At 36.1% G+C, this 11,666-nt stretch overlaps 1 protein-coding gene across 7 annotated transcripts in view; it reads left to right on the forward strand.

Moving 5' to 3' along the window:
• The window catches only part of LOC107704342 (insulin-like growth factor 2 mRNA-binding protein 2), a 43,722-nt gene that overhangs the window by 14,966 nt on the left and 17,090 nt on the right, over positions 1-11,666 (forward strand). For all 7 annotated transcript variants that reach the window (XM_016507235.1, XM_016507236.1, XM_016507237.1 and 4 more), the window contains one exon: positions 8,616-8,921. In XM_016507235.1, coding sequence (XP_016362721.1) covers positions 8,616-8,921 — 306 coding nt within the window. The remainder of the gene's footprint in view (positions 1-8,615; positions 8,922-11,666) is intronic.

The raw sequence follows: 11,666 nt of genomic DNA on the forward strand, positions 1-11,666 counted from the left end.
CATCTTGGTACTTTTCTGGACCTTGAACGTGGTAGTTACCTTACTGTCTATGGGAGGGTCAGAGAGCCTTCATATTTCATCAACAATATCTTAAATTGTGTTCTGAAGATGAACGGAGGTCTTACAGGTTTCGAACAACACGAGGGTGAGTAATTAATGACAGAATTTTCATTTTTGAAGGTTTTGAAACCTTTAATTTCAAACCCTGAATATCACACTTTTAGAAAATAGATTAGGATGACATTTCATGCAAACTTTAAAATGTTTCTATGTCCAGCTCAGTAGGTTTTTAGTATTAATCACGTAACATAATCACAATTTTTTGGTGTCTAAAGCAAATCTTCTGGAGTCTATCAAGAGAATTTTCATTTTTGAAGGTTTTGAAACCTTTCATTTCAAACCCTGAATATCACACTTTTAGAAAATAGATTAGGATGACATTTCATGCAGACTTTAAAATGTTTCTATGTCCAGCTCAGTAGGTTTTTAGTATTAATCACGTAACATAATCACAATTTTTTGGTGTCTAAAGCAAATCTTCTGGAGTCTATCAAGTGGATAGTTCAAAATAGGGCTGCAACAATACAGTTAGCCCATGGTTCAATACATAACTTCCTTTCATGCTCTGATGTGGCTTTAACAGAGTTATTTCAAACATTCGACTGATGTTGTAGAGTAAAACCATGTTACAATGTTCTCTTTTGTTGGACAACAGGTTTAGAAACGCTTCTCATTGCAAGTCATTACAGCGGAAGGTGTTTTTTCAAATGCACGTGGGGAGACGTTTCCTCATGTCAGCATGTAAACTCACGGGCACACAAAAGAGCATTGAGAATTGTGGCATCACTAGTTCAAAGTGACATTTCAGTTCAGACTCGACTAGTATAGATGCATCTAATAAGCTAAGGTGAAGGGTCACATGGATCTCTCAGTGTATTAAGGGGTCAGTAGTGTCAGCTTTGATCCCAGTGGCAGTAGCTCTGACTGAGATTGGGACAGTGGGACAGAAATAACCCCGTCCACTTCATGGGGTCGCAAGCTGATCGAGACCTCCAGATGCCATACTGCTAGTATAGATGACTAGATATTGCAGATCTGATTAAGGTGAGGCAGGCATTAGTTGCTGAGGAGGCTAAATTAGTTTTCTCCACACCAAAGCACTGAGGGCGACTACACCTAGTGCTTGGCTGTAGAGCTCTTTCAGTAGAAAATCTCCATTCAGTTGTTATACAGTAGGGGTACAAGATTGAGACATATTTTTTGTCATTCTCCAAGCAGCTGATATACCTTTCATAATACAACATCTTTTGTCCCAGTGGAAAATGCACTTACTCTGTTTCTTGGCTCTGACTCTTTGCACACTTTCAGGATGCTTATGCGCTTAAGTGATTAAGAGACGAAGTGGGAAATCGGGTTAATTCAGCTTAGAAGTGTCTCTAGGCGGGTGGGAGTCACTGCCACTTCAGGGTCCCTGGGGCCTCAAACTTATCCTACATCTACTGCAGGAGTAACTGAGTTCAGCAGGTTTTAGTCTTTGTTTTGGTTATTTTGTGCAGGTTATTCCAGATTTATTGGAAATAAAAGACTGTTCGTCCATCATCCTGCTGTTTATTTAGAGCCTGAGGCTCAAATCACCAAAACTAAAGCTGATTCTGGGTGTTTCTTGTAGCTTTTGTCTTGATGCCTTAGATGGATTAGTTTTGAAGATCTCACGTCATAAGCAATGTGTCATGTGCACACTCTACATGAATGTTCAGGCTCATTACAGTTTCAATATAGTTGCTTGTATTTCTCTGGTCACGGCCCTGATGTGCTTTGACAATGGTTGTACAACTAGCTAGGCTTATTCTGTGACTCATTACAATAGATTAAGTTTTCCTGTCATCTCTGAACACATGGGTGGAGAGCCATCCTGGCAGCTGTCTGGTCCTGAAACAACTATTACATGACTAACGTTGATCGGTGACACCAAAACAACGTGGCTGGTGGAGCCTCTTTTGCACCCGGTCAGGATAGTCACATTGTTGCATTCTCTGAGCGTATCGTCTCCCTTTCTCTGTAAGGAGGTGTGTCGCTGGTGTGTATTTAAAATAGTGGAATTTGACAGGAGTCTCAGCATGTCTGCAGAACTGGAAAAGCAGGGTGTAGTGCAAAGGTGATCTCTATCAGCGCTAACGTGTTCAGTTAACACAGTTAATGTTTGTATCCGTCCTAGCAAACGTGTGGACGTAGTGAGGTAATCTTTAATATCTTAAACGTTTATAGTAAAAAAACAGATTAGGGCTCTATAAGTAAATATTATGTAATTATAGACAATACAAAATTCTTGTTGGATGGTTTTTCAAAAAAACCTGTTGTGAATTGAAAGTGGATTTTAAACATTTGTGATTTTTTTTTACATTATTGTCATTTTAATATTATTAATGCCATTCTAAACCCGTACACCGTTTGTTTACACAGCCGTAAAAAAAAACAATTAAATAATTTATTGCAGTTATTCATATGACAGTTAGTAATGTAATGTGTATGTTTTGAAAAGAATTATGGCTCAAGGGAGGAACTTTGAAAATGTTAATGTAAAAATATGTTGTCAAGTAACCTACAAATTAAACATCTACAGTATAGTTCAGAAGTTTGGGGTCGGTGAGATTTTTAAAGTGTCTTATGCTCACCAAAGCTGCATTTAATTGGCCCAAAATAAAGTTTTATTTATTTATTTTTTTAAATTGTATTACAATTTAAAAGGACCGTTTTCTATGTGAATATATTGTAAAATTATAAGTTATTCCTGTGATGGAAAGGTGAATTTTTAGCAGCCTCCAGTCTTCAGGGCCACATGTTCTTTTAGAAATCACTCTAATATTCTGATTTGCTGCTCAAGAAACATTTCTTATTGTTATCAATGTTAAAAACTGCTTCATATTTTTTTGTTTTTGACAATTTGAAATAAACAATTCTGTGACATTATAAATGCCTTTTGTGTCACTTTGGATCAGTTTTATGTATCCTTGCTGAATAAAAGTAATTTCTTTCAAAAGTAAAATTGTCCTGACCTCAAACTTTTGAATGGTAGTGTAAAGCCCCGTTCACACCAAGATTGATAACTATAAAAATATTAGCGTCCACACCAGCGAACGATATCGTCTGTTTATTCTAAGCGCATGCGCGTCTGCCGCTTTAAATTCTCGATCTTGTTATAGCAAGATTGATTCTGATTGGGTGTCAATGTTTGTATCGTTCGTCAGCTGGAAAAAATCATTGTGAAAGTGATTCCAACGATATCGTTCCTCTGTATCGTTATCGTTATAGTTGTGGTGTGGACTCTGCTATTTTTTAATATTGAGAACGATTTTTAGAACTATATCTTTATAGTTATCGTCCTCGTCCTTGGTGTGAACGGGCCTTAAGGCTACGTTTACACTAGTGCATTTTCGTTTTAAAATACATCACTTTTGCTACGGTTACGCCTATCGTTTATGCTACCCTGGCGTTTTCGACCCTCGAAAACTGAGACTTTTGAAAATTCTGCAGACCCCGTTTCAGTTTGAAAACTCCGGGGTTGCATTTCAGTGTAAATGGACCAAAACGGAGACTTTTGAAAATGATGGCGTGGCTACCCACATTCGCTCTGCGTATCCTTGATGGCCGTGTAAACAATAACATCATGCTCATTGTTGTACCCATAGATTTGTTAGATATAGATAGGTAGATTCCCATTCGACCGCTCCAAGCACGTAGACGCGTTCGCTATCTAAATAATAGGGAATCTACCTATACATATCTATGGTTGTACCTGCATGAATGGTCATGTGACATGCGTTTTCATTTGTGTAGTGTAGACGGAGATTGTTTCTGAAACTCAGTGAAAACGCCAGTGTAGACAAGGATTGTTTTCAATTTAAAACGCCGTTTTAAAATGAAAACGCACTAGTGTAAACGTATAGCCTAAATTAACTGGTTTTATTCAAGTCAGAAACATTTAATATGGCTGAATCTGCCTAAATGTTTTGTTACACCAACTAAAATAATTTTAAGGGTTAGTTCTAGAAGAACAGTAACTGACACTCATCTGACCCCATTAGTGGAGGTGATGTAGCATAGTGATCATCTTATGGCCGTGATGTCATTTGGCCCACAAGTGCAGTCTGTTATGTCACCCTGTTACAGTCACTGGTGATTGATAGTGAGTCTTGTTTATTCCTGTGACCTGCTTTAAGTTCATCTGACTGGTGCACACACACACACCTGCTTTGAACAGATCTGTGAATGTGTAGCTTTATTGGCCCATCTCTTTTTGATTAAAGTGAATCTCACCTAATATCCAGACTTTTACCGGAGCTGTAGGTTATTGCTCTTGTTGCAGTAGTGGTAATTCAGACTACAGACATGCAGCTGGTAATAGCTTGTAGTGTATCATGTACCCCTGCTCACATGTTGCTTGTTGGCATTGTGTTCTGTAGGGTGATCTATTGGTGCATTGCATTAAGCATTCGGATGGCAGTTAAATTAAGCATAGTTCAACATTTAAAAACAGTGTTGAAATGCGTGCATTCTGTTCTATTCTGTTGCAATCCAGGAACGCTTCCTGTGTAAACGGTTATTTACTCATTCTGTGCTTCTGAGTAACTGCAGCAAGAGAACTCCACTCAATGTTGTTTTCAGTAACCAGCCAATATAATCATCATACATAAACACAGTTACAGTTGGAAAGATGCAAGCTTTACTTTTGAATGCCCAGATTAAAGATACAGAGTAAATTCGTAAGAGTAAGAATGCTGATATACATTTTGTATGTCCAAATGTGATATCCTAAAGAGCAGCATGATATAAAGCCGATGTATGTAATTACGGATGTTTTTCATAGATAGTAGGCTAAATAACACATGCAATGCAATTTATATTTAGAATGGAAGCTCCTGTGTGTTTATTCTCAATGCTGTAAAAATTCATACTGGGCAACGATTAATCGCGATTAATCGCATCCAAAATAAACGTTTTTGAGTACATAATATATGTGTGTACTAGGGCTGCACAATATTGGAAAAAAATCACATTGTGATGTTTTATTTTTCTGCGATTATATTTGGCAATATGAAAAAAAAATCGCCATATGACTTGAATAGTTTATTTAGGGGAAAAAATAATCAATGATTGAGGTGATTTTGTAGGTGAGTAAATCGGCATAAATCAGCAAATTAAATCTAATAAATCTGTGTTAAAGCTACAAAAGTGATTTTTCTTTGTGTTTTGTTGTTTGATTAACATTCATAACTAGGGATATGCCGGTATCAAATTTTCATGTTGCGATTAATTGCTAATGCTTTTATCACGGTATACGGTATTATCACGGTATTGAAATGTAGTTTTAAAAAGTGCTGTCATAATACAGTATAACAGGTTTAATAACGTTTTTCTTATAACAAAAATAACTGAACATTTAAATGCAATAAAGCAATACAGAAAAATGTATAAAGCTATGCGTGGCTCTCACCGTGTCTACACCGGACGCGAGTGGTGCGACGCGAGAAAATACAATGAATCCATTATAATCAGTGATGCTGTCTACACTGTATGCGGCACGGCATGACAAATCCCCGACAGTAAACTGATGCCGCGTTTTCTTTGATTTTTTTAAAATTAATTTCTTTACTGACACAAAGTTCAAATGATTGGCAACGGTCGATTTGCCGCGTCCAGACAGACTTTGGGGCCATTCACATGTCGCGCCTAAAAACGCGTGGGAAAACGCCAGTCGCGCCGCTTTCTCCTTCTTTTCAAAGCGCTCGGGAGCTTGCGCTTTCGTGCGGTCTGCCGTTGCTAAGCAAAGTAACCGTGACCTGTGCTCTCCACAACGACGCGGAAGTTTCAACAAAGGATCAATGGATTTCCAGCACTGTGCAGTAGCTCTGCTACTAAATGTATTTAAAATGGGTATCTCTGTACAGCTGTCGCGTTCGGTGTAGACACTGTCCGTATAAATATAATGATCAGTAGCCTATAAACGTGCAGCCCTAGTGTGTACTGTGTATATTTATTATGTATATATAAATACACACACATGCATGTATATATTGAAGAAAAATGTTGTTTATTTATTAAATATATTTATATATAATATAAATTATATGAATATAAATATATACATGTAAATATTTTCTTAATATATATTGTATGTGTGTATCTATATATAGGCCTACATAATAAATATTCACAGTTCACACACATACATTATATAGGCTAAACAATGCCTTTTGGAATTTATCATTTTGCTTTTTGTGTTTTAACCCTTATTTTGGATGCGATTAATTGCAATTAATCGTTGCCCAGCACTAGTTAAAATAAAAGTCCTGGTGCTGTCAATATAAAAGTCCTACTTCCAATGATTATCGACCAAACAAAGTCTGATGCAGATATTCAAACAATTAAAAAAATTGAAATCCGCAGTACTTTGGTGACATAGCTAATGGTTGACAACACTTCACATAGTTGATGTTGCATTTGTAGCATTACATTTGTGAATGAATGGACATCAGCTGAGAATATTTGCTCCGGGACTCATGCCTGACTGAACACTTGGCTTCAAACAATAGTAACTGTGTTCCCAGCAGCTGATAAAAGTCCTCTGTGAATGTGTGTGTGTGTGTGTGTGTGTGTGTGTGTGTGTGTGCAACAGTGGGTACGACAGAGGCCTGCTGCATCAGATCATAGTTCACGTTGTATTGGACCAGTCGCCAAGCCAGCTGGTGTTTAACCCTAAATTTCTCTCATATGGCTAACACACAAACACACACACTTTCAAACATCTCTTTAAACCACAGACCTCCTGCCCTGTATCATCAAATGTTCCCGTTAACTAATTTAGATCTCTAAAGTGGTTCCACATCAGTGAACATGGGGATTTTCTCCCCGCGGGATAATGCAGATAATAGGTTAATGGATCTGTTTGTATTTATATGGCAGTACTAGTCACAATGGATCAATCAAGTAGCCATCACAGTGTAGGTTGCAGTTGTAAAAAGTGGTTTTACTGGGCAGTGCCTTGTTTTATGTATCTTAATATGTATGTGTGTGTGGTGGAAGAAGGGTTTAGGGGTTTGGATGATTTCTTGTCTCCAGGGATCGTATTTTGGAGCTTTGATCTGAGGGAGGTCTGTCCCAGTGGGTGGGTATGTGTGTGCTGTGAGTTGTCTGATTTACTATTTCCTGTCATAGGGCGACAGACCGGCGCTCGGTAATTGTATCAGCATTTGTAGTGAGCAGGGTTGTGCACTGTTCAGAGTTGAACTAGCTTATTTCCTGAAGTTGATTTCAGCTAGAATTTAATCTAATTTCATTACATTTTATTTTTCATTAGAAATTATATGCACCATTCACAAGTTTGGAATCAAGTCAGGTTTTATTTTTTATTTTAAATAAATTAATATTTTTATTTTAGCAAGGGTCATGAAATTGATCAAAAATGACAAAAATATTTTATTACATTATAAATATCTTTACTATTTCAAATAAAATCTGCTTTTTTGAAGTTCCTTTTTTTCTAGAATCCTGAAAAAAATTGACCACAGTTTCCACAAAAATATGAAACTGTTTTCAACTGATAATAACAAGAAATGTTTCTTGAGCAGCAAATCAGCATATTAGAATAAGTTCTGAAGGATCATGTGACACTGAACTCTGGAGTAATGATGCTGAAAATTCAGCTTAGGATCACAGAAATAAATTACATTTTAAAATGTCTTCACATAGAAAATAGTTATGTTAAATTGCAATAAAATTTCACAATCTTGCTGTTTTTACTGTATTTTTGATCAATTAAATGCAGCCCTTGTGAACAGAGACATCTTACTGACCCCAAACCTTTGAATGGTAGTTAATTTCAATATTTTGCATAAAATAATTATTATATTTCAAAAATTAAAATGAATTTTATGCATAATGTTGAAGCAACATGTAATATAAGAATGCTTTAATTTGCTTAAGTGAATAGATTCAGTTTTTTTATAATGAATTTTTTTTAAAAATAAATATCTGAACACAATATGATAGATGTTTTATGGAGGTTTACTGTTTCTGTTAATTTGACCATATTCAACAGTTTAGAGAAATATGTGTCTAATCAAACAATGTATTTTGCACATCAAAAGATAAATAAGCATAAATAGTTAAAATTAGTTGTGCAGTTAGTATATGTTTTGTTGCACTAATGAAATTGCTCTGCTCTGTGACTGTTTGACTGTTAACGTTATTTGAATTGCAATACCTCTTCTTGTCATTTCAATTCAAATTCCAAGGCAGCCTGTAGGGTGTGGGCAATTCAATTAAAATTCCTCATGAATGAACGTCAGTTCTTAAAATTTGCCCAACCCTAGTAGTGAGGTGGCTATAACAGCAGCAGGTCATGCGAAATGTGCGAAATAAACATATTTATTTGATTAATGATTTTTAATGTTGGAATCCATCCATTTTTGTAATTAATTCATGACAGTATATATTATCCCAGTGTAACCAATACTGTTTCTCGTTGCGAGTGTTGTTTGGGGTCTGTGTTAAGTATGTCTTGATCTAGTGATTTATCTAATGATTGACTGATCTCTTTCTCTCTCATTCTTCTCCAGGGCTGTTGAGAAGTTGACAGGCCACAGTTTTGAGAATCACTCCTTCAGTGTGTCATACATACTGGACGAGGAGGCAGGAAGGGACGGGGGTGTAAGACCCCAGGTCCCACGAGGGGCATCTAAAATGGGGACAGGAAGTCGGGAGCAGGAGTTTGGTCAGCCAGGGGCCATGGGAGGCCCCCAGTGGCCCAGGCATCGTCAGCAAGAGGTGCCTCTACGAATCCTAGTGCCCACTCAGTTTGTGGGAGCCATCATTGGGAAAGAGGGACTCACTATAAAGAACATCACAAAGCAGACCCAGTCAAAGTAAGAAGTCTTGATATTTTAAACATTTTAACCAGTATTTGTCTAATTAGTAATAAGTTAAATTTAATTAGGGCCCAAGCACCAATGGTGCGAAGACCCTCTTGGAATTGCTTCGTTTATTGAGGTTATAACTCAAAAGATGTAATAGCTATTATAGTTTAATCACACAAATATGGATGTACCAGTAGGACATTTCTGGGCTGATAATGAACACCTTGCTGTGGCTGAAACAATTTATCATTTTGCTTTTTGTGTTTTAACCCTTTTGTCTGCACTGTAAACCTGGTTTTCTGTGCTGGTAAAATGCAATTGATATTTCTACCTCATGTAACCTATAAAAATTAGTTTTGCTTGTATAAATTAATGTGATTAAGTGATGCTAAATACTGTTTTTGGTTTGAATAATACCAGTTAATATTCTGTAGAAGTTACCATTTTTCAAAGTGGAGTAGCTAGGTAATTAAAAATCACTCACTTGATACTTTTAAAAGCTTAGAATTTGGACCTCATAATAGTGGTTGACCGATATATCATCAAGGCCAATATTTGACGTTTGGCCGATAGGTTTATGGCCGAGTAGGAAGCGGGATGTTTATGCTGATCCCAGAACCTAAGCTCAGACTACCTTTGTTTAACAGTTCTGTTTAATAATCGAAAGGCTAATGCAGTAATACTTAAGTCTAATATCTAAAGAACATCTAAACATTTAGGGCCAGTTTTACTAAACAGGGCAAATTCCAAAATAGTGCAGATGGGAGGGGAAATTTTTACTAACAACGCGCAAATTTTAAGAACACAGATGCAACATCTCATTTCCATATTGACCAACGCAATATACCAAGCGCAGCGCAAATTAGCATAGTCGCAAATAAAGAAATAAAGAAGCCACAGTACGTTGAAAAGAACCGGAGACCAAAAAATGAAGGTTTGCAAGAAGCTTTGATAGACCTGGTATTGCGTGACTCCTAGTTGAGGATTCCATGTCGTCTTTTATTTCCTGAAGCAAATTAAAAATAATGTCTTGGTAAACAATATGTTTGGACAATGTGTTCTTCTTGCATTCTAAATAAATTAATACATGTGGAAAAAATCCTTTAATGCCCAAACTTTGGCAAATTTGCCAAATGCGTAGCCTGTTTAAAAGTGCATGTACTGTATATTGTGTGTAGTGCTCTGTCCATGCAAAAAAGATCTAAGCCTTGTGAATTAGATGCGGAGAGGGGTGCGTTTCCCAAAAGCAGCTATGGTTGCAAGTTCTGTTGTTACCAATAGAGTTCAATTCACTTGTGACCATAGTTTGCTAAAAGCTGGCTCAAATGCACCCATGGAGAGTTGTGCTGTCACTGTACATGCATCAGTTAGCAACTTTAAATCCTTGATTTTAAACTATGCTGTACTATGTCCGGTTTGTAATATTCACTGTATACCGTAAAATCGACCCTTTTCACAAGACTGTGATGACGCGTTTAATGTTCATCAGCATCGTAAATCATATTTGTATTATTTTTTTTTTTTATGTATCTACATTTATAACACTATTTTTTGTATTATATCACCTTTGCATCAAATTGCAAAAAAACTGCTAATGCGAGGGTGTTTCTAATGCAGCGTCTATGGAAAGGACGGTAAATTTGACATCGTCCTCTCTTCTGACTACCGTTATCAGTCTCTCTCAATTTTTTTTCCTTTTATTGCAAGTCATGAAAACACTATCGTGGAGTTTTTCTTTAGCTATTTGAGCAAATGGGAATGCAAAAAAATATATTTGTGGTACTCTCCCATTCACTGCTCTTCAAGTTAACCCAACTATGACGACTTCCGCTGCTAAGAAACCCGGAAATTTGAAAAAGGTCCATTAGCGAAATGGATTACTGAGTGCACTATTGGTTAGCGGGTTCTTTCACTTGTGTTTAATGCTTTTTATTTATTTATTTTATTTTATTTTACCACAAAAATTACTACAATAGGATTGCAGAATCAAAACAATTCTGTATAAAGTATAAATCTGTTTTTTTTTAGATTTTTTTTTTTTCAAATGTATTTATATTAAATAGTGTGATATCATACATATTGACCATCCTGCTAATCATAATTTCTAAAAACGCAGTATACATCAGCTGAAAGCATCATGTAGACTTTACAGTTATGTCAGATAACTAGTATAATGAAACCAGCATATTTGCATGTTTTACAAACTACAGCAAATAGTTGTATGTGGATACCCTTTGACACAAATGTTATAGGCAGGGTTATTCTTGTTCATTTGTTCAAAGACAACTATATGTAGCACAAAGGGATAGAATAAATCTGTAGGGGTCTTGAAGTGTTTTTCTTGTTTGACTACTTTAAACTTGAAATTTAAGTCTTAAATGCTGTGTGACGTGCTTAATATAACATGCTGAACACAGTATCTTTTGTTGGTCGCAATTACATGCTGTGTGCGCAATTCCACTATGGGTATTATTTGTAAGAAATAATTTCTTTCCAGTAATTGGCAAACAATATAGTGCTGTTTTAGTATCATTGAGATAGTATTATAGTTATTATTAATGATTTGAATCAGTTATTAATTTTATATTTCCTGTCTTCATTTTAATTTTATGGTTTTAGTTTTTTTTTTTATGTTAATATGTTTATTAAAGGGGTCATATGATGTTGCTAAAAAGAACATTATTTTGTGTATTTGGTGTAATGAAATGTGTTTATGCGGTTTAAGGTTAAAAAAACACATTATTTTCCACATAC

The sequence above is a fragment of the Sinocyclocheilus anshuiensis genome, unplaced genomic scaffold, assembly GCF_001515605.1.
Source record: "Sinocyclocheilus anshuiensis isolate Anshui unplaced genomic scaffold, SAMN03320099.WGS_v1.1 scaffold1448, whole genome shotgun sequence".
Lineage (NCBI taxonomy): Eukaryota > Metazoa > Chordata > Actinopteri > Cypriniformes > Cyprinidae > Sinocyclocheilus > Sinocyclocheilus anshuiensis.